At 39.4% G+C, this 24373-nt stretch overlaps 1 protein-coding gene across 3 annotated transcripts in view; it reads right to left on the bottom strand.

Annotated features, from left to right (window-relative positions):
* Positions 1-24373, bottom strand: part of dnah6 (dynein, axonemal, heavy chain 6) — a 408231-nt gene that overhangs the window by 344903 nt on the left and 38955 nt on the right. For 2 of the 3 annotated variants that reach the window (XM_072258211.1, XM_072258210.1), the window contains exons 7-11: positions 23551-23674; positions 14292-14412; positions 14028-14202; positions 13378-13578; positions 12438-12638 (exon numbers count right to left, since the gene is read on the bottom strand). In XM_072258211.1, the coding sequence (XP_072114312.1) occupies positions 12438-12638; positions 13378-13578; positions 14028-14202; positions 14292-14412; positions 23551-23674 (822 nt within the window). Of the gene's footprint in view, positions 1-12437; positions 12639-13377; positions 13579-14027; positions 14203-14291; positions 14413-23550; positions 23675-24373 lie in introns of those variants that run through there. The other variant, XM_072258212.1, reaches the window with a different exon arrangement.

Raw genomic sequence — 24373 nt, forward strand, 5'->3', positions numbered from 1 at the left:
AAAAAAAGTTACAAACATCGCAATGAATAATCCTTTATCTGTGTGTGATGGTATTCCTGAGACTCCACCTAGAATTTGCATGACTGAAAGCAGTGAAAACCGGGGACTTCCGGGTCATCAAGGGAATGGCGGCATAAGGAAAAGGTCTATCGACAAAAAAAGAAGGTAAACTGCCCCATAATCGAATTTAGACAAATACTTAATATTGCATAACTATATTAATAAAAGGGGCAAGGATGATGTCTAAGAACAAGATTAAAAAGTCCGCTCCGAAGGCTGATAAACATAAAGAGACGCAGCAAGGCGACGGGCCTAGCTCCCCCACGGCAAGCCAGGACGGAGGTAATGAGGGGGAATCAGTGACTCTGTCCTTGATTCTCGGAGAGATTCGCGAGTTCCGACAAGATAACAGCAAACAGCTGGAAGATATTAAAGGAGAAATAGTAAAAACTAACTCGCGGATAGATGAAGCCGAAGCGAGGATTGTTGGAATTGAAGAGAAGCTACAAAACGCAGAGGAGGTGATAGCAGAAATGCTGAAGCTGCAAGACCAGCTCCAGTGGAAACTAATAGATCAAGAAGGCCGCTCCAGAAGGGAAAATGTGAGGATTTACGGAGTTCCCGAAGGAACTGAAGGTAAACCCGGATTGATGATTCCCTTCGTGGAGAAGCTACTTAGAGAGAACCTTGATATACCGGCCGCAAAAGACCTACAGATAGAAAGGGCTCACCGCGCGTTGGCACCACAGCCCCCGGCAGGCGCCCAGCCCAGATCGATTCTGGTCAGATTTCTCAGTTACAGAACGAAGGAAGAGGTGCTTAAAAGGGCATGGCAAAAGAAAGGTTTCATGTGGAACAACTGTAAAATCAGTTTAGACCACGACTACGCACCGGGGATTCTTGCCAGACGGAAGGAATATACGGAAACACGGAGAGTCCTGAAGGAAAACAACATCAGATTCCAGACCCTGTATCCAGCTCGGCTGAGAGTCTTTTACGACGAAGGGACAAAAACTTACGCTACGGTGGAGGAGGCAACATTGGACCTGGCGGACCAGGGACTACCTATTAAAGTTATCACCCAACCGGAGTCGCTACTGGTGAGGATTCGGCAGAAGTCGTGGCAGTTAGTGCGGCGAGGACGCTCCACACGAACCAGAGTGTCAAACTACAAGGAAAAGCTGCAAATATTCAGACGCGAATGTACAGAGAACACAGATTAATTGAGAGAAATGACTGAAAAGAGTAAATCGGACTTAAAGGTAAAATGAAAACTGGTAACTGAAAATAAACTAGATGGAATAACTTGAATGATAGCAATATGGTCGAGACATAAATAGGAGAAAATTCCCTAAGATTATTCAAACTGCTGAGGGCCCTCTAACACAGGGTGAAGATAGAGGTTATCCCTCTGAACTGAGGCAGGTCGGTGCTCAGGCCTCACTGTGGGAAGTCGGGAAAAATTTTCAAATGTTGCACGTTCAAAAATGTCTAGGGTGTGGTTATATGTCTTGGTTTACTGTTGAGAAGGGATTGCTTACTGTTTGGTTAGAAAAGGAGAGTGTTTTTTTTTCTACTAGAGAAAAATGCAAACTGAATTGGTAAAAATAATTTCCTATAATGTTAATGGGGTTTTGAACCCAATTAAAAGAAATAAGATTATGTCTAAATTGAAAAAAGAGAGGGCACAAATAGCTTTCCTCCAGGAAACACATATAAGCCAATCTGAACATGGAAAATTAAAAAGAATGGGCTTTAAGCATGTATTTTATTCATCATATAAATTGAGTCACAAAAGTGGGGTAGCTACTTTAATATCAAGTACTCTTAATTATGAATATATTTCAGAGACTAGAGACAAAGAAGGACGGTTCGTAAAAATCACAGGAAGAATAGAAGGTACAGAAATAACATTGCTGAATGTTTATGCTCCTCCAGGTTGTGAATGGTCATTTTATAGACACATTTTTGACCTAATGGTCAGTTCTCAAGGGGTAGTAATTTGTGGAGGGGATTTTAATATTAGATTAAATCCTATATTAGATTCTTCAAGAATAGTTACTCAGAATAAACCTCTGACTCGGAAAGTGAATTCATTGATGGAGGAGTTGGGAATTATAGATGTCTGGAGGGAATTACACCCTACTAGTAGAGATTATACATATTACTCTTTCCCTCATTCAGCCTATTCAAGGATAGACTATTTCTTTATCTTTAATACAGATAGACTCAGGATAAAAAACTGTAATATTGCAACAATTGATCTGTCGGATCACAGCCCAGTCTCTATGTCTCTAATCCTGGAAAGGAAAATGAGGAAAATACTATGGAAGCTAAACTCACATATACTCAATAACCCGAAAGTAATGGAGAGATTAAGGGGAGAAATCAAAGAATATCTAGACCTTAATGACACGGGAGAAACATCACCAGTGATCTTATGGGATACATTGAAAGCTGTACTGAGAGGGAAAATTATTTCCATTACCACTCACATGAAAAAAATCAATGCACAAAAATTAGCAGACCTTCAAGGAAAATTAAAACAACTTCAAGCTGTAGATAGCAACAAAAGTAATTCAAATCGAAAACAGGAAATTAGGAAATTGCAAAGTGAAATTGACGATATTTATACGTTGGAAACTCAAAGAAATTTTCTTTACCTGAGACAAAAGAATTATGAAGTAGGAGGTAAATCAGCTAGATTATTAGCATATAAATTACGAAAACAACAAGCAGACAATACAATTCATAAAATAAAGAATCCAAAGACAAAGCTTGTGGAGAGTACAATAGGGAAAATTCAAGAGAGTTTTGAAACATATTATCGAGATCTGTACTCCCAACCCCGGGCCCCCAATGTATAGACAGTGTATTGAATTTTTTAGATCTACCTAAACTTATAGATTTACAAAATGAAAGTTTATTAGAACCAGTAACTGTCAAAGAACTGAACGTGGCCAGGTTAAAGGCTGGAAAGTTCCCGGGTTCTGATGGGTTTACCTCAGAGTGGTACAAGTCCCTGAAGACACAGTTAGCCCCATTACTACTTAACACCTTTAATTGGATCTTGCAGAGAGGAGAAACTCCACCTTCCCGGAGAGAAGCCATTATTTCAGTTATTCCTAAAGAGGGTAAAGATAAACTAGAATGTGGCAATTATCGGCCAATTAGTGTTCTTAATTTAGATTACAAACTATTTACAACTATATTAGCGCGCAGATTGGAAAAGTTTTTACCTGGCCTAATCCACTTAGACCAGACTGGATTTATTCAACAAAGACAAACACAGGACAACATAAAGAGAACTCTGCACATACTAGAACAGTTTAATAAGAACGAGACAGAGACAATGGTAGTAGGATTGGACGCTGAGAAAGCTTTTGATTTGGTTAGTTGGGCATTCCTATACAGAGTGTTAGGAAGATTCGGCTTTCAAGAAAAGTTTATTAAAGTAATTCAGACTCTATATGACAGCCCTACAGCCCGAATTAAGATAAATGAGGACCTCTCTGACTCCTTCATCTTAGAGAGAGGCACTAGACAGGGATGCCCAATTTCTCCTCTCCTTTTTGCGCTATATATTGAACCGCTTGCCCAACTAATAAGATAGAGCGAAATCGTAAATCTGGTGGCAGGGATTGAACAGAAAGTGGCGTTATTCGCAGATGATGTTTTGGTCTATCTGAGTGAACCAGAAAAATCATTTATAGGATTGTTTACACTGTTGGATGACTTTGGGAAAATATCAGGTTATAAAATAAATGTAAAGAAAATGCAGGTTATGTCCCTAAATTATACACCATCCAAAAAATTGCAGGATACATATGATCTTAAGTGGGAAGCTAAATCATTAAAATATTTAGGAATAACCCTGCCGAAGGATCTTTCAACACTGTCACAGGTAAATTATGGGCCATTAATCTCAGAGATAAAAGCAGATATGCATAGATGGAATCTTATCCCCTTTTTAAGTTTAAATTCAAGGATAAATACTATAAAAATGAATATTCTTCCTCGGTTATTGTATCTTTTCCGTACTTTACTGGTGGAGGTGGATGATAATCAATTCAGGGAATGGGACAAATAGATTTCCCGCTTCATTTGGCAAGGAAAGAAACCTAGAATTCGATATAACACCTTACAATTAGGGAAGGAAGGAGGAGGTATGGTTCTTCCTTGCCTGAGAAATTATTTTTATGCCTCACAGATAACCCCTCTGTTATATTGGTGTAATAGGGAATATAAGGCTAGATGGAAGGAAATAGAATTTGGATTAGTTGTCAGTTTTCCTCTTCAGGCCTCAATAGCTGACAAAGGATTGATGGCCCAGTTGGAAAAATTTAAAAACGCTTGGATAAATCTTACATTAAAAGTATGGCAGAAGGTGGTTAATTCATGTGGAATTAATAACATGTTAAAACTCTTTAGATGGTGTGCATATGATACCGAATTCCTTCCCAACAGAGGAGATAAAAGATTTGAGCTATGGATAAAGAAAGGTCTTACAACCTACCTCTCATTTATAGATAAAAGAGTATTACAAAGTTTCCAAATCCTGCAGGACAAACATGGCCTAGAACATAATGACTTTTTTAGGTACCTTCAAGTACGAAACTATTTTAACCAGAGTTGTAGATATACAGACCTATCAACAGTAGAATTAGAATTTTTCAAGATTCTGAATTCGGCTTGCAGTTCAATACCTAGTAAATCAGTTTCTCGATTATATAATGCACTCTCCCACGCTAAAAATGTAAATACACTGTATATTAAAGAGAAGTGGGAAAAAGAAGCGGGCTTGGTACTTTCAGAGGAGGCTTGGGAGAAAATCTTTCAATGGTCCTCGACTAATTCTTTGACTTGGAGAGAACATTGTTGGAAAAACATTATAAGATACTTCAAGACCTCATATCAGGAAAAATATAAAGATACAAATGTGATGTGTTGGAGAAGGTGCGGCTCCAAGGAGGCAAATGATTTTCATATTTTTTGGGATTGCCCTAAATTAAGTCTATTTTGGGAAGGTATTCATAGAACATTAGTTAAGGTACTTAGGTCCCAGATACCTCTGAACTTTGAGACGCTCTATTTGGGGCATGTATTGTTTCTTGAACAGAAGGAAGATATAAAGTTGCTGCAGGCCCTCTTAGCGGCAAGTAAGAAATCAATCACTAGAAAATGGCTAAATCCAATACCACCTACATTAGAAGATTGGTACAAAATTATCTTGGAAATATTTAAAATGGAAAAGTTGACTTACTCCCTGAGAACTCAAAAAGAAAAATTTTATCAAATCTGGAATAAATGGATTGAATATTTAACCCCAATGCGAGCAGACTTTAGATGACTCTCCTAATGATTTATACTGCTCTTCTCATCAACACAGTAATATTGCTAACGTAAGCACCCCTAGTCTAAATGTTTGTTTTTTTTTTTGTTTTCTTTTGGAAAATAGAGAATTAACACAAGTAAAGGGAAAGATTTGGGAAAGGGATAAAAAAATGAAAAAATTAAGTAAATAAGTATATAGGGATTGGATAATTATGTCTGCGGGCAGGAGCAAGCATGAACAAATTAGGATATAAACACCTACAATGGTTGATACATAGTCTTATATACAACATTTTGGACCAGTGGAAATGGTCCAGAAGGGTTATATGGAAACTATTATTACCATTTTTCTTAACAACTAATTCCATTACTTAGCCTAATAGGTTAGATTTACCACAGTACATAATTATCTATTTAAATGTTTATTTTCCTTTTATATCATCTCAATGTGTACTTAAGAATGTATAAATAATTGTAGTTTTATACATATAAAAAAATGGAAAAGGTTATATGTGTGAAAAAAGTACATGATATTTGTGAATTCCTTATCCAAATAAAAATAAAGTTAAAAAAAAAAGAAAGCAGTGAAAACCGAGAGGGAGCTACTCACACGATGAAGGAAGCCCTGAACACCATCAAGACCAAGACCAAAATTGGCTTTTGGAACGTATGAACCAGGTACAACACTGGCAAGCTAGCACAAATAACTGCAGAAATGTACCATTACAAAATCTGTACATATGCTGGGCATCAGTGAAAGCAGATATACAGGACCTGGTAGACTGAAGGCAGCAACTCTGTAACAGTTTTATACTCAGGAAAGGAAGATGGAAATCAATCAAAAGTAGGCTGACAAGAGTCAGGCTGAAAGGGAAGCAAGTGAATATGACTGATCCAGTGCTATGCTCCAACTAACAATAGTGACATTGAAGAAAAGAATGTTTTCTACAAACAGCTGCAATTGGAAGTAGAGTTAACAACATGCCATGACATAATCATCATCACGGGAGATCGAAACGCCAGAGTGGGAAATAACTCACACTTCACATGAGTCATGGGCACACATGAATGTGGAATGATGAATAACACTGTTATTCATGACTGGAGGAATTCTGTGCCATGAACAATCTGGTCATAGGAGGGACCCTCTTTCCACATCGTGAAATCCACAAACTGCCATGGTGCTCACCCAATGGAAGCAACAAGAACCAGATTGACCATTTAATGATCGATAGTATGTGAAGATGATCATTGCAGGATGTAAAGAAGAGAGGAGCCCATACAGGAAGTGATCACTACCTTGTTGTAGCGGTGATGAAACTCAAGCTGAAAAGCACTGGGACCAGAAAACATGAACAAAGATGTTTTGATGTTGAAAAGCTCAAGGGCACCAGTGTGAGATCTGACTTCACTATTCAGCTAAAGAACAGATTCCAGACCTTACAAGATCTTGACGAGGATGCATCAGTAGACAGGAAGGACAAAATGTGAAAACAGATTGTCTCAGTCTTCAAGGAAAACAGCGAGGATTGTCTAGGATACAGAGGTGAAAAGAAAAACAAAAAATGGATGCAGGAGCAAACATGGACAGCCTTAAAAGAAAAACAGAAAATTAAGAAGAAAGTGTTAGACACAAAGTCAACATGAATTAAGGTGAAACTTCAACTGGCATATAGTGAAGCTAACAAGAAATTCAAGCAACACACATCAAAGTTGCTGGTGAACGCAGCAGGCCAGGCAGCATCTGTAGGAAGAGGTGCAGTCGACGTTTCAGGCCGAGACCCTTCGTCAGGACTAACGTTTGATGTGTGTTGCTTGAATTTCCAGCATCTGCAGAATTCCTGTTGTTTGCAGGAAAGTGAAGAGTCTTGTAAGAAAGGATAAAAGAGTCTACATGGAAGTCCTTGCAAAGGAGGCTGAACCAGCAGCTAATCCAGGTGATCATGGAAATAGATAGAGGATTTCAAAATTGGTATGCAGAAATTTGCAGTGGTCCCATCAGAGATAAGAAGAGTCTGCTTTTGGCAACTGAAAAAGAGCAAGAAGCATGGTGTACAAAGTATTTTAGAGAATTACAGAGAAGACCATCACTTAATGAAGAACCTGACATACAAGAGGCAGCAGAGGACCCCAATGTCAACACAGATCCACCCAAGAAAGAAAAGATTGTTGCTGCATTTAAATCATTAAAGAACAGCAAAGCTCGAGCACGGGACATTTTGAACATTGAACTGTTCAAAGTTGAAGCAAAAGTTGCAGCAGCCATCCTGCAACCACTGTTTACTATAATCTGGGAACGAGGCAAGTACTCACAAACTGGATAAAGGGAGTTACTGTTCAGATCCCTAAGAAAGGAGTGCTAAGTGATTGCAACAACTGGCGGGGCATCACACTTTTGTCAGTAAGATTCTTGTCAAAGTTATTGTCCAGCAGAGTACAGATGCTGTCGATGTGTGCTTGAGGAAAGAGCAAGCTGGCTTCAGGAGATACAGAGGCTATCGACTAGATCTTCACACTGCGAAACAGCATCGAAGAATGCACAGAGTGTCAGAGACAACTGTATGTGAATCTCTTGGACTTTGAAAAGGTTTTTGATAGCATACACAGGGAAAGCCTCTGGCAAATTCTCAGATCATATGAAGTCCCTTCCAAAATTGTCCAGCCTATCTGGAGTTTTATCCTAATTTCACCTGCACAGCTGGGGGTTGCAATTTGAGCTTTGACATCAAAGGCAAGACAGGCAAGACTGTGTAAAACCTTCTGAATGAGTGACCATATTGACATTGCCAAACACTTTAATAAAATCCATGGAGATAACATTCATAGCTGTAATGTTATCAATCACTTTCATCATCTCCTTAAAAACGCAGTCAAGACTTTGCCCACACAAAACTATGCTGACTGTCCCTAGTTTAGCCATGGTTCTCCAAATGCTCATAAATCTATCCCTAAGAATATCCTCCAGTAGCTTTGCTACCATTGATGTGAAACTCACTCATCTATAGTTAACAGCACTATCCCCATTTCCCTTCGTATATAACAGACAGAAGCTTGCTACCCACGACTCCCCTAGAACTCCCCCTATTGCTTGAATGAACACACGGATCTTGGACAAGGAACCAGAAATCTAATCTCTTACCTCTCCCAATAACATGAGGTATAACCCTTCAGGCCCGAAGGACTTATCCACCTTGACAACCTTCAATAGACTCAACATGATCTCTTCCTTATTCTAAAAATGCCCTAGCATTTTAGGAGGTTTTGCTCTGATCTCACCTCCAGTTACTTACTCTTGGTAAATTCTGACACAATTTACTCAATTAGGACTTCATCCACATCCTCTTTTTCTAAGCACATATTCCCTTCTTAATCCTTAGTTATCCTCTTCTCAATGTTGGTGTAGAATGTATTGAGATTCTCTTTAATCCTAGTTGCAAAGGACTTTTCATTGGCCACCCCTTTCTCTCTTGATTCCCTTTTGAGCTCTTTACTAGCTCTTATATAATCCTCGAAGGTACTGTTTGATTTCAGCTTCCTCATCCTTAGATGTGCTTCTTTTTACTTCTGGACTAAATTCACAACCTCTTTCATAGTCCAAAGATCCCTTACCTTACCATCCTTGTCCTTCCTTCTTGGTACAACATATCTGTCCTGTACACTGCGTAGTTAATTTTTAAACACCTTCCACACGTCCAGTGTGGACTCACATGAAAACGGCTGTGCCCAATTAGGTAAAGAGCTTCACAGGCAAATTTGGGCAGGTGGTTGTCAGTCAGCTTGTCTTTAAAATTCAAGCTGATGCAGGTATTTTGAAGGTGTAACCCATGGAAGGAAAATGGCATATTGTGGAAATACTGTTTTGATAACAAACATTAATCTTTTTACTTACGGACTAAAGTTCCTGTCTAATAATTATTTGTTCTGCTCCAATGTAATGCTTATCCACAATATCCATACATATTCCTTGTCAGAAAGTCCACACTTGTACTTATCTATAACTTTCAATATACTCTTTCAAAACATAGATGTAATAAGTATAAGTACAGGTCTTATCGCAAAGTCCATATTTATTCTTCCAAACAACTTTTCCAAAAGACACTGAACTTATTTTATATTATCATCAAGATTAGTTTACCAACCATGGAGTCAAAATTTTAAAATACGTAATAGTTATGTTTAGTATCAAAAATTATGTTAAATAATTTCTTCATTTTTTCTTTATTAATTTTATTCTTGAACTACTTATGAAAAAGCCAAAGTATTTTTAACTTTGATTGCATTATATTAGCAAGAAAAATTGCAATTAATATTATTATCCAAATAACAAAGTATAATAATATAGCAGTTTCATTTTAATAACTGAATCAGAGAACTATACAGAATAATTATCTCTTTAAACAAAGAGTACAATGTTGTTTCACCATAGTTGTCATTAGTATTATAAAGTTAACTGGTATTTCTACCCCAGATCATACAAATGCATTTGAATAGATTATGTTCCAATTTCATAGCACATCTCTGGAAAGTCTACCACTAACAGGAGAAAGCCCACCATTACCCAGCAGTTATGTGCCTTGATAAAGTTCTACTGGCACTTGATCACACCATCCATGTACTGATCCTCCATCCTGCTTTGAAATTAATATAATGGCATCATTGATTAAAATTACCCAGATCTTGTCAGTGATGTAGTGATAGGTTTTACCATTAATCTCTCCAGGTTTCCATCCTAATATAACACAATTTTCTCTATTCTGTCTCTCACCCTTCCTCTGTAATTTAAAACTTTTTAAAAGTTTTTTAAAAAATCTTTAACTGTTTTCTGTTCTGATGAAAAGACATCAACCTGCAATGTTAACTCTGTTTCCCCCTTCTTAGATGCTATATGATCTGCTGAGTATTTCCAGTATCTTCTCTTTTATTTCAGGTTACTGGCTCCTGCAATGTTTACATATAGATGTAAAGGTCTTTGGTCATTTTTATGCCATATTTAGTGGTCCAACTGCCTCAAATATTCATATGCAATTGATAGTCAGTTTCAATACCTGTGTTGCAGTTGACTGTTGGCAGTTCTAGATATCCTAGATTGTTACCCACTATTGTGGTTTCAATCAAGCCATTGGGCTGGTATGCATTGTGGTTCAATCGATAATCTCCAGCCCAATGACTGAATGCACAAACACATTTGTTATCAAAAGAGTATTTCCACAGTATCCCCTTTGTCTTCCATGGGTCACACCTTCAAAATGCCTGCATTAGCTTATGTTTTAAAGCTGATTGACAACCACCTGCCTGAATTTGCCTGCAAAGCTCCCTACCTAATCCAATCAAAACACCTGATATTACTGACCTCCCAATTATCTGAAACCTGATTGTTTCTCTGACTATCATTGGTGCAACCCTTGACCATTGACTTCATTCACTGACTATTGACCACCAATGATCAAAATCCTGTCAGAACTAAACCTTCTGGTCCTTTGCTCAAACTCCAAATTAACTAGTAGTCTGGCCTATCAGATAACCTTGAATGATTTACAAGGATGTTGCCTGGATTGGGGAGCATGCCTTATGAGAATATGTTGAGTGAACTTGGCCTTTTCTCATTGGAGTGACAGAGGATGAGAGATGACCTGATAGAGGTGTATAAGATGATGAGAGGCATTGATCGTGTGGATAGTCAGGGGCTTTTTCCCAGGGCTGAAATGGTTGCTAGAAGAGGACACAGGTTTAAGGTGCTGGGGAGTAGGTACAGAGGAGATGTCAGGGGTAAGGTTTTTACTCAGAGAGTAGTCAGTGAGTGGAATGGGCTGCCAGCAACAGTGGTGGAGGTGGATATGATAGGGTCTTTTAAGAGACTTTTGGATAGGTACATGGAGCTTAGAAAAATAGAGGGCTATAGGTAAGCCTAGTAATTTCTAAGGTAGGGACATGTTCGGCACAACTTTGTGGGCCGAAGGGCCTGTATTGTACTATAGGTTTTCTATGCTTCTATGATTTTCAAGTCAAGAGCTGCTATCCAGCTTTGGTTCTCCTAGTCAACTGATCTATTCTCTAAGCCACATACTTAATATAGTTTCAACTCCAGAAAAGCAAGATTTCTTTTGAGCTCCTCAATGGCAAAGTGAGCTCAGTAAAGCCCTTTAACAATGTGAGACATTTTCATAAACGTAAATTTCCATGTGCCTTCTATCTATTGAATTTCCCCCTGGCAGGCTTTTTGCTGTCTTTTTGGTCTATTGCAAGTCAAATGTCTGTTGCACCTTCATATTTCTATTGTAGGAATCTAAGGCTAAAAACATTGGATTATATCATTCCCTCTTGATAGATTTCTTGGAGGAAGTGCTAGTTTCTATTTATATTTCTAGGTGACAAAAAGTAAGATAACATTGATATTAACTTAATAGATAAATGCCAACAAAATATTAGATTTATATTATTCCATCTGAAAGTCCAAATTTGATTACATAAATGTCAAACAGCATAGCAAGTTAGGCAATATAGCTTGTTAATATTATTTATTTTTCTGCAGAGGATGGTAATCTATATTGAACAACCTGCCAGAGGAAGTGGTAGAGGTGGGTATAACAACAACATTCAAAAGACATTTGGACAGGTTCATGGATAGAAAAACTTTAGAGGACTATGGGCCAAATGCAGATAAATAGGACTAGCCCTAGATGGCACTGTTGGGATGTGCTGAAAGGCTTGTTTGCAGGCTATATAACACATGACTCTAAATACTAGTCCCCATTACTCTTGGTTATGGTCTTTACCAATAAAAGTATACCAACTGAGAAAGGCTAGTCCAAATTATCTACCAAACTTGCTAAAACGGGTTAGTAGTAAATGTGTCAGTGACAATTCAAACTTGCAACTACCCTTCTTCCACATGAGAATATATCTGGTACACAACAGTATAGTGAATACAATGCTCCTGCAATGAATGGGATATTCAGGGTTTGTAATCAAAGTATTAAATCCTTAATAGGTTTGAAATTCAAGAATTAATAGATGTACTTTAAATCACACTTGCTACACTAAACTTGGAGATTTTAATGGTTAACATATATTGATTAACAGTGAATGCATAAAATAGATCATACCATTATCTTCTGGATGGTTTCTATCATGTATTTGTCATCTTCAAGGATGTCTGCCAGGTTTGGTCCCTCACCACAAGTTTTTTCTTCAACTTTTTTATTGATAATTGGACTGGTAAAGGCATTAAAGTATGAATCAGACACAAGATTGGTTATGGAGAGGACAACTGCCTGCATTTGTAGGACAATATCTGAAATCCCAACCTGACAAACAAAACACATGAATCAAAGTCAAATAAACATGACACGAGATGCATTTAATTTATTCCTATTTATACTTTAGAAAATTTCTGGAATATATTTATTTATTTTAATTTGAGCATATTGTTCCTTTTTTCCTTTGTGCAAAACTGATTTCTGAGCTCATAAAATCTTTAGCTTGAAGGGCAGAAAGATGCACAGTAGCATCACTGGTTAAATCTTTAGTTGGAAGGATGGCATCGTGGTTAGCACAATGCTTTACAACACCAGTTGTAAGACTGGGGTTCAATTCCCACTGATAAAGTGTTTGAACGTTCTCCCCATGACGATGTGGGTTTTGTCCTAGTGCTCCATTTTACACCCATATTCCAAAGACATATTGGTAAGGTTAGTAAGTTGTGGTAGGTGTGCCATGTTGGTGCCAGAAGCATGGTAACACTTGTTGGCTGCCTCTAGCACATTCCAAGTGTGTTGGTCAAGGACAAAAAATTGCACATTTTATTGCATGTTTCATTGTTTTGATGTACATGTGACAAATAAAACTAATTGAATAAGCTAATCTTTAATCTTTAACAGTTTGAGTTAAATACTGGCCACTGTACTTCATAATGTTGTGGGATAACATCTCAAGACATTTGAAATAATAATGCGTTATGAAGATAATACCATGTTTCTCAGGTTCACAACAAAGTAAACAAATGAATGTAATTACTTAGCTGGAAGTTAAATATTATTGACAAACCTCAAATTCCCCCAAGGCAGGCCGAAGCAGCAACTCATTATAAAGTAAAATCATGTCGACAATAAACATTGGTGTTAAAGCAAGTTCTTCCTCTTGAAGAGCTTTCGCCTTGAGATCTTCCTCATCTAAATCTTCATCCTCATCGTCTTCTCCAAGGACATTACTCATGTAAATACTAGATGCAGTAACCTGTGCAAGTGACTGACAGAGATATATTCATATTTTTAACATTAAAATACTGTGAAATCAATCCATCGTCCAAAGTTCCAAATAGTCATCCGGCAATTACAGTGTATACATGCCTGAGCATTTTAATCTTGGCTGCAGCTTCTTTAATGGAGACACAAGAGACTGCAGATGCTAAGGTGTTGAGCAAAAAATACAATGCTAGAGGAACTCAGTGGGTTCTTTAGTTGACTTTCTCCAGAATCTTGATTTTTACTTCAGCTTTATTTTAGCACTTAAGTTTATAGAGCAATGACAGCATGAGGAAACATGGTAGCTACCGAGTGCAGCCCCCCAAACTGATATGGATTATCGCACAGTTTCATAAAAGCCAAGATAACATGTTACCAAGAACATGCATAGATTTTTAAAATGTATTTCTGCCATTCCTCAAGGAAAATGTGACAAATACCCTAAATATCTACCTTCTTTTCCAATTCACTTTCTTTGTCCTGCTCATTTGTGCTCCAAATTCTAATTAGTTCTTCCTCTGGAATATGCTTCAGCTTCTCTGCTAGTTGATTATATAAAATTGTAATGGACTTTACTGCAAGGATGTGCAATGTGTTGACTATGAGATAATCTGTAAGCCGGATGAAGCTAAAAAGGAATCAAATATATTAGGTAGTTGAGATTTATCTCGAACAGTTTGTGCTGATTAAAATGAAGTTTTATGTCTTCGCACTAACCAGGTTAACCTCCTGCAGTGAGATCTCTTGTTTGCTTGTCCTGTATAGTTTATTTTGTCAGATGATTCCGTAAGAATCTCAAAGGCAATATTGGAATGCAAGATATCAGTCTCAGCAATTTCTGTAAGTCAAAACAATATTTCTTATGTAATCAAAACAGTCATGCAGTACAGTTAAGGAAACCAATAAATATTTGTCTCAAAATTAGATTATGGCTTCTTGTGTAAGTTTTCCCAAAAAGGCTAATTATATTATTAAGAAAGACTTGATGTCAGTAGATACGGAGCATTGTTTGTAGATAAAGTCCAAATTTAATAACTGGGAGATATTTAATGGCTAGCTCGTCAGAATTCAGGACCAAGATGTTCCTATGAGGAAGAAATACAAGGAAGAAAAGTTTTGGGGACCTTGGATGACCAGAAGTGTTGTCTAGTAGGCAGCTGTCGATCCCAGGGAAAGATGAGTTTACATCTCTGGTGGACTGTGGCCTCTCCAGCACGCAAACCTGGGCAGGAAGATTTGAAGAACCATCTGGTGCCCATGCAGCAGGTCCCCCTCTCCACATCACTGTTGTGGTCCAAGGGAAGGGCAAGCGCCGATACAGACTGGCACAGTGTCGATGTAGAGGTTGCCAGAGAGTAGCTGTAAACAACATCAAACCACCTTAGGTACCCCGGCTCCAGATTTCTTCCTTGGGGTTTACTTCTGAAGCCTTTCCCATGGGTGGGTATGACCGCAAGGCAGCTGAGGTTTAAAATCAGAGCTTTCCTTCTCCTAGGAGGGCTGCCATCCAAGAATGATGAGCCCCACCTGCCTGAAGAAGTGTTGTAACTTTAGTCAAAAAGGAAAGAGATGCATATAAAATGTTTAGGAAGCTGAAATTGGGTTGGACATTTGAGGAATATGAAAGAAGCAGAAGTATATTTAAACAGGAATTCAGGAGGGATAAAAGAACCAGGTAATGTCATTGGCAAGTAGAATTAAAGAAAATCCCAAGGCATTTCATACATACATTAAAAACAATAAGATAATAAGGGGGAGGTAGAACCACCAAAGGACAAAGAATATAATTTACACCTGGAGCCAGAGGAAGTGGGTGAGCTACTAAATGAATAATTTGCATTGGTATTCACCAAGGAGAAGGACATGGGATAGCAAGATCAGGGAGAGGATTGCTGATATTCTAGAGTATGTTGATACCAATAAGGAAGAAGGTGGTGTTGGGGCTCTTGAAGAACATTAGGTGAATAAGTTCCCTGGCTCTGGTGGGGTCTATCCAAGGTTATTGAGAGAAGCAAGACAGGAGACTGCCAAGGTGTGGACAGAAATCTGAGTACAGGTACCCTCTTTAATAACAGGTAAGGTTCCCAAGCACTGGGGACCAATCAATGCTGGTCCCCACTGCTTAAAAAGGGCTATAGTGACAAACCAGGAAATTATAGGCGAGTGAGCCTTACGTCAGTGGTAGGGAAGGTATTAGAAAAAATTCTTAGGGATGGGATCTACTTACATCGGGAAAAGTATCGGGACAGCGGGTAGTGTATGCTAATGTAGGACAAGAGAGCATTGGCAATGAGCAGTAAAAATCAATGTCTGTACCAGTGTTTTTGAATGTTTGCATGATTAAATCTTTATGTGTGAGTATATCTTTAAAATGCATCTACAGGTTAACTTCAGTGGCAGTTACTTTTGTTGAGAGCTGGAAACTACTACCCCTTTGTAGTTCTGAATATTGCTTAGATGATTTGTTTGAGCTTGTAAACCAAGTTTTAGAGTCATAGAGATATGCAGCTTGGAAATAGGCCTTTTGGCCCAACTGGTCCATGCTGACCAAGATTCCCATCTAATCTATTTCCATTTGTTAGAGTTTGGCCCATATTCCTCTAAGCCTTTCACATCCATGACCTGTCCTTTTAAATATTGTTAATGTATCTGCATTAACCATGTTCTCTCGTGGTTCATTCCATATAGACACCATCCTTGGTGTAGAAAGTCATTCCCCAGCTTTCTGTTGATTGCAAATGTCACTCAACATTTTAAGAAGGGAAGAAGGCAAAAGAAAGGACATATGGGGCAATTAGCCTAACCTCAGCAGTTGGGAAAGTGTTGGAGTCTATTATTAAGGATGAGGTTTCGAGGTACTTGGAGACTAATGACAAAATAAGTCAAAGTCAGCATGGTTTCTGTAAAGGGAAATCTTGCCTGATAAATCTGTTAGAGTTCTTCAAGGAAGTAACAAGCAGGGTGGACAAAGGAGAGGCAGTTGACGTCATTTACTTGAATTTTCAGAAGGCGTTTGATAAGGTGCCACACATGAGGCTGCTTAACAAGATAAAATCCAATGGTGTTGCAGGAAAGAAACTGGCATGAATTGCGTAATGGCTGACAGGCAGGAGATAGCGAGTGGGAATAAAAGGGGCCTTGTCTAGTTGGCTGCCAGTGACTAGTGATGTTCCTCAGGGGTCAGTATTGGGGCTGCTGCTTTTCGCATTGTTTGTGTCAATGACTTAGATAATGGAATTGATGGCTTTGTGGCAAAGTCTGCAGTTGAAACAAAGATGGGTGGAGGGGTAGGTAGTGCTGAGGAAGCAATGCAATTGCAACAGAACTTAGACAAATTGGAAGAATCGGCAAAAAAAAGTGGCAGATAGAATGCAGTGTTGGGAAATGTATGATCACGCATTTTGGTAAAAGGAACAATAGTGCGGAGTATTATCTAAATGGGGAGAAGATTCAAACCTCAGAGGTGCAGAGGGACTTAGGAGTCCTCGTGCAAGACTTCCAGAAGGTTAATTTGCAGGTTGAGGTTGCGGTAAAGAAAGCAAATGCGATGTTGGCATTTATTTCAAGGGGAATAGAATATAAAAGCAAGGAGATAATGCTGAGCCTTTATAAGATACTAGTCAAGGCACACTTAGAGTCAACAGCTTTGGGCCCCATATCTCAGAAAGGATAGGTTGTCATTGGAGAGAGTCCAGAGGTGGTTCACAAGGATGATTCCCAGAAATAAAGGGGTTAACATATGAGGAGTGTTTGGCAGCTTTGGGTCTGTACTCACTGGAATTTAGAAGAAAGCAGGGGGATCTCATTGAGACAAACTGAATGTTGAAAGGACTAGATAGGGTGGACGTGGAGAGGATGTTTCCTATGGTGGGGTATCCAGAACTAGAGGGCTTAGCCTCAAAATTGAGGGGAAAACCCTTTAGAACAGAGGTAAGGAGTAATTTTTTTTTAGCCAGAGAGTAGTAAATCTGTGGAATGCTCTGCCACAGACTGCAGTGGAGGCCAAGTCCATGCGTATACTTAAGGCGGAGGTTGATCGTTTCCTGATTGGTCAGGGCATCAAAGGATATGGTGAGAAGGCAGGTGTATGGGGTTGAATGGGACCCTGAACAGCCATGATGGAATGGCGGAGCAGACTCGATGGGCTGAATAATATGACATCTAGATTTCAGGAGGACATCAAATCCAAAAAATCAAGACCATAAGGTATCCAGGCAGAATTAGGACATTCAGCCTAACAAGGCTCTCTGCCATCTCATCACAGCTGATTTATCATCCCTCTCAAACCTATTCTCCTACCTTCACCCTATAACAGTTAATGCCCTAACTAATCATATCTAGCTCCACTTTAAATATACTCAGCTGATTGTGGCAATGATATCCATAGAGTCACACTACCTTAACTACAGAAATTCCTCCTCATCTCTCTTCTAAAGGAAAGTCTGAAGCTGTGCCCTCTGGTCCAAAGCACCCTCACTATAGGAAATATCATATTTAGGTACTCATTGTCTTCGCTTTTCAATATTCAATAGGTTTCAATGAGATCTCCCCTCATTCTTTTTATCTCCAACAAGTACTGACCCAGGTCGGTTACAGTTTCGGGGAGTGGCAAAATGGATAATGTGTCTAACTATGGATCAGAAGATTGTGGGTTCAACTCTGATCTGGCTTATTGACTTCCTTTTCCTATTTCCGAGGATAGGTTGAGTGGGCTAGGTCTTTTCTCTTTGGAAAGGAGGAGGATGTGAGAATGTGAGATGACTTGATAGAGATGTACAAGATGATAAGAAGCATAGATAAAGTCAACAGCCGGAGATGTCCTCCCAAGGTGGAAATGGATAATATGAGGGGGCATAACTTTAAGGTTTTTGGAGGAAAGTGGGGCCAATATCAGAGGTAGGTTTTTTACACAGAAGGTGTTAGGTGCCAGGGTGGTAGTAGAGGCAGATATAATAGGGACATTTTAAAGACAGCTAGGTAACGTAGATAAATGTAAAATGGAGGGAAGGGTTAGATATAACACAAGAGATTCTGCAGATGCTAGAAATCCAGAGTAACACATACAAAATGTTGAAGGTACTCAGCAGGTCAAGGAGCATCTATGGAAAGGAATAAACAGTTGACATTTCGGGTCAAGACCCATCATCAGGTCTGGAAAGGAAGGCGGAAGAAGCCAGGATAAGAAGGTGGGGTGAGGGGAAGGAATGCAAGTTAGAAGGTGAAGCCAGGTGGATGGGCGAGGGGTGTTGAAGTGAGAAGTAGGGAGGTAATAGGTGCAAAATGCTATAGAAGAAGGAAACTGGTAAGATAGGAGAGTGGACCATGGAAGAAAGGGAGTAAGGAGGGGTAGAGGTGTTAGGGAGGTGAGGAGAAGAGAAGAGGTAAGAGAGAGTTTGGAAAAAGAGGGAGTGGGGAGGGGGAAACATTATCAGAGGTTAGAGAAATCAATGTTCATACCATCAGGCTGGAGGCTACCCAGATGGAGTATGAGAAGGTGCTCCTCCAACCTCATCATGGCAATACGGATTTAAAAGAGACTTCCTCTTCCGTGAATAAGAAACAGCCCCCCTGTATATATTTTTGATTTGGCCCTAATGTGTCCCACATTGCATTCTTCAATATAGCTTGTATTTGAGAAGTTATGGGAGCTTTCATTTTGAAAACTTAGAAAATGTGGGTCTTTTTGCAACAAAACTCTTTTGGATTATGTAGGAATAGTTAACCGCAAAAGCTATATTTTTTTGTACTGTCCCAACATACACTTGTTAAAATAACATAACAACGATAAATGCTCAATATTGTTTCAGCTCTCATTTCTCTCGTTACATTACACTGTCCTTTCTGTGGCCTGCCTTGCAAATCTATAATGACTAAACATCCTCTCCAAGGAATAACTCAGCAAACAAATGACAAAATTTGCTTAGGATTTTTATGAAGTGATGTGTTTGCATCCTATTTGAATCTCACAGGCAGGGCTGGACAGGTAAGGACTGATAAGATAACTGCAGTTTATTCTAATACAGGAAGCTGATAGGTAAGGCAGAAGACTTGGGGTGTACGAATGGAATATTATAGTCATAACTGAAACATGATTGAGGAAAGCGCAGGAATCTGTGTTTAAACATGTTACAGGGATGTACGTAAAAGAGGAGGTACATTGATTTGGGACAACAACATAGCAGTACTTGGGAAGGATATTACAGATCATCCAGTGAGGCTATATGAGTGGAACTTAGCAATAAGAAGGAGGTGATCACTTTGCCAAGGTTATATTATGGGCTTCCCAGTAGCACACGAGCATTCAAGGAGCAAATACCTAGGTGGTCACAGGTACCTGTAAGAATTACAGACTTGATGGGTAGATGCAGGCAAATGGGTCAGCATGGGCAATTGGGCTAAATGGCCCTTTTTCAGGCTGTATAACTTTATGACAGAGGGGGCCATGAACCAACATGTCAGAATGGGAATGGGAATTAGAATTAAAATGGTTGTCTACCAGGAAATCCTGCATGTTGCAGATGGAAGTTAGAGAAATCTATGCTCGTGCTGTCAGGTTGGAGACTACCCAGATGGAATATGATTTGGACTATGCGATTAATGGATTTGTGGCTAAATTTGCTGATGAAACAAAGATAAGTGGAGGAGCGGGTAGTGTTGAGGAAACAGAGAGCCTTAGATAGTTTAGGGGAATGGCAGAGAAGTGGCAAATGAAATACAATGTTGGAAAGTGTATGGTCATGCTCTTTGGTGGAAGAAATAAACGGGCAGATTATTATTTAGATGGGGAGAGATTTCAAAATGCAGAGATGCAAAGGGACTTGGGGGTCGTTGTGCAGGATACTCTAAAGGTTAACCTCCAGGTTGAGTCGGTTGTGAAGAAGGTGAAAGCAATGTTGGCATTCATTTCCAGAGATATAGAATATAAGAGCAGGGATGTGATGTTGAGGCTCTATAAGGCACTTGTGAGACCACGCTTGGAGTATTGTGTGCAGTTTTGGGTTCCTTATTTTAGAAAGGATATACTGACATTGGAGAGGGTTCAGAGGAGAGTCACGAGAATGATTCCAGGAATGAAAGGGTTACCACATGAGGAACATCTAGCTGTATTAGCTGGAGTTCAGGAGAATGAGGGAGGATCTCACAGAAACATTCCAAATATTAAAAGGCCTGAACAGATTAGATATGGCAAGAGAGCACAACTTCAGGATTAAAGGACGTCCATTTAGAACAGAGATGCAGAGAAATTACTTTAGTCAGAGGGTGGTAAATCTGTGGAATTTGTTGCCATGAGCGGCTGCAGAGACCAAGTCATTAGGTGCTTTTAGGGCAGAGATAGATAGGTTCTTGATTAGCCAAGGCATCAAAAAGTATGGGGAGAAGGCAGGGGAGTGGGGATGACTGGAAGAAGTGGATCAGCCCATGATTGAGTGGCACAGCAGACTCGATTGGCTGAATGGCCTACTTCAGCTCCTATATCTTATGGTCTTATGGTCTAACCTGAGAGTGGCCACAGTGTGAGAGTAGAGGAGGCCATGGACCCACAAGTTGGAATAGGAAAAGGAATTGGAATTGAAATGGTTGAACATTGCTTGTTACAGATGGACTGAAGTGCTGGACAAAGTGGTCCTCCAATCTCTATCATGTCTCACCCAGAGTTGCCTCATCCAGAAGAACTGTTTGGGGCCCTGAATGAAGGTGAGGGAGAAGGCCAATGGGTAGGTGTAGCACTTCTTCTTCTGCTTACAGGGTTTAGTGCCAGGAGGAAGATTATTGGAGAGGGATGAGTGGACAAGGGAATCACTTAGAGTGCAATCGTTGCAGAAAGCAGATGTTTGAGGGTAGGATCTTGCTGAAGATGGTAGAAGTTGGACAGAATCAAGTGCTGGATCCAGAGACTTATGAGGTGGCAGGTAAGCATAGGAGGCAATGATTCACCTGCAAATCTGATGGGGCTGTTTACTGTATTCAGTGCTCCCAATGCAGCCTCCTCTACATCAGTGAAACCTGACATAGTTTGGGAGACCATTTTGTCACACCCCTTTGTTCCATCTGCAACAAGGAATGGCCAACTATTTAAATTCCAATCCTCATTGCCATTCCAACATGGCCTCCTCTACAGTCACAATGAGGCCACTCTCGGACTGGAGGAGCAATAACTCTCATTCCATCTGGGTGGCCGCTAACCTGATGACATGAACATGGATTTCTATAACTTCCAGTAATTTTTCCCCACTCTGGCTCCCCTCTTCTCTTCTCCTCACCTGTCTGTCACTTCTCCCTGGTGCCCTTCCTCCTTCCTTTCTCCCATGGTCCACTATCTTCTCATATCAGATTACTTCTTCAGCCCTTTACCTTTTCCACCTACCATCTCCCAGTTTCTCATTTCATCCCCTCCCCCCATATACCTGGCTTCACCTATCACCTTCAAGCTTGTACACCTTCCCCTGCCCCACCTTCTTATTCTGGTGTCTTCCCCCTTCCTTTCCAGTTGTGGTGAAGGGTCTCAACCCAACATTGACTGCTTGTTCCTTTCCATAAATGCCGTCTAACCTGCTGATTTCCTCTTGCATTTTGTAAAGGCTATATTGATTTTAGAGTAGGTTAAAGGGTCAGCACAATATCTTGGGCTGAATGGCCTGTACTGTGCTGCATTTTTCTATGTTCTATATTCTATCGAGGAGCCTGGAAACAGAAACTATCAGACCAGCCATTTTGATTATGATCTTTCTGGATTAATCTCAATTTCCAGTACTTGGGTCATGGTTGAATATACCAAGATGATTCAAGAGAATCTGTAGTCATTTCTTAAATGCTGCCAGCAACTTTCACACACCCTCAGAAAATGTATCCCAGTTACTTACCACTCTCTGGATAAGAATAAAACCCCATCAGATCTCATATAATCTTTTATCCATTAACTTAAATCTGCGTCCTTTAGTTTTCTCTTCCTCTGATATGAAGTAAGTTTTCTTACAGTCTTCCATATCTAATAACTATTATCTCATATACCTCGAGCACAATTCCTCTTAACCTCCTCTGCTCCTGGGTAAATTGTTTTTGCCTCTCCAGTCTCTTATAACGTAAATGCTCCAAACCACATAAAATTCTGGCAAAACTCCTCTGCAACCCCTCCAATGAATTCAAATCTTTCATATTATGTGGTGACTGCAGCAGAGGTCTGACTAATATTTTATGAACATGTAGCATAATCCCCCTTCTCTTGTATTCAATATCCCACTGATGAAGGTCATACTATATGCCTGCTTAACCACGTTATCTATTTATGCTGTCACTTCAGGGATCTTTGAACTTATAAATTAAGGTCCTTCTGTTCCTCAGTATCCCTTTGCACTTTGCCATGCATATGTTCTAGCCCCAAAATGCATCAGTTCATATTTATCAGGATTAAACTCCATCTGCCACTTCCCAGCTAATTTCACCAGTGCATTGATTTCATCCTGTAACCTATGACCACCTGCCATACTATCAACAACAACACCATTTTTGACCTTACTGATCATGTCTACCTACATCCACATTCAAATTATTCACATATATTAAAAACAGGAAGATACCCAGATTTTTGAAGAACATCACAAGTCACTGGCATCCAATCACAAAATTAACCTTTTGCCATCATTCTTTGTGTCCTGTTGCCAAGCCAATGTTGGATACTTTTTTTCCTTGACCTGGATCCCTTGGGTCCTAACCTTTTGGATTGGTGTCCCAAGGAAAACCTTTCTGAAATCCAGGGCATTGTTGTCTAAAGCCCGAAAGATTCCATGTAAGCCATATCTACTGCACTGTCCTCTTCAAAACATTGTTTTTTAATATTAAGAGGTTCAGTTTCAGGCTGGCAAAGTGTGCAGTGGAGGTAAATGATTCACTCTGAACTTACTTAGTGACAAATTAGGCACAAGTTTGCTAATGTTAAATACATGTCTAGCTACACATATACGTATGCTTAGGTGAGTACCTGCACTCTGAATTTCAGACAAATAGTCATCTGGTATATATCCAGCTTCTAATAGAGCCGTGCAGCAAGCAATCTTGACAGTCTGCTGTGCAATTTTCCTGAATTGAGCCAGCTTCTCGGAACCCTGCCAAATGAAAATAGTTGAGAAATCCAAATTCATTGGTATGGATAATCAAGTATAACATTCATACTATGTAGGTATGGCTCAAACCTTTCAACACCATGAGTGAAAAATGGTCCATTTCTTGTATGACATACAAGTATTGTAACTGTTAGTAGAGATACCTGGAATTAGGCTATGTACTAAGTGCACAGGGTTCAATGAACAACTGCAGGTTTCCCAGCTCTCACACTTTGGCATTCTGACATGTGATGAGGATAACCCTATCCACAGCTCAAAGGAGCCAGGCCAAGGCTACCAGTCATAGGTGAGACTACAAGAGATCACAAGCTGAGGCTTGTATATAACAATGTATTCTCTACTGTGGAAAGGTTTGCCATTTCCTAATGCTTCATAGGGCTCTTCCCACAATATGACCAAGTAAAATCAATTGACTGATATTGATTGGCATCTTTCTTGTAGCTGCCTGAAAATTCTATGGAGTACAAAGGATTTCTGGCAGTCAGTGCATGCTTCTGCACATATAAAAACTTATGCTGAAAGAAGTATTTTCTAGACATCTACTTCCTAGTAAACAGTCCTCTTGAGACTTAGCTACTAGTCATAGTCATACTTTATTGATCCCGGGGGAAATTGGTTTTCATTACAGTTGCACCATAAATAATAAATAGTAATAAAACCATAAATAGTTAAACAGTAATA

Source organism: Mobula birostris, chromosome 5 (genome assembly GCF_030028105.1).
Source record: "Mobula birostris isolate sMobBir1 chromosome 5, sMobBir1.hap1, whole genome shotgun sequence".
NCBI lineage: Eukaryota > Metazoa > Chordata > Chondrichthyes > Myliobatiformes > Myliobatidae > Mobula > Mobula birostris.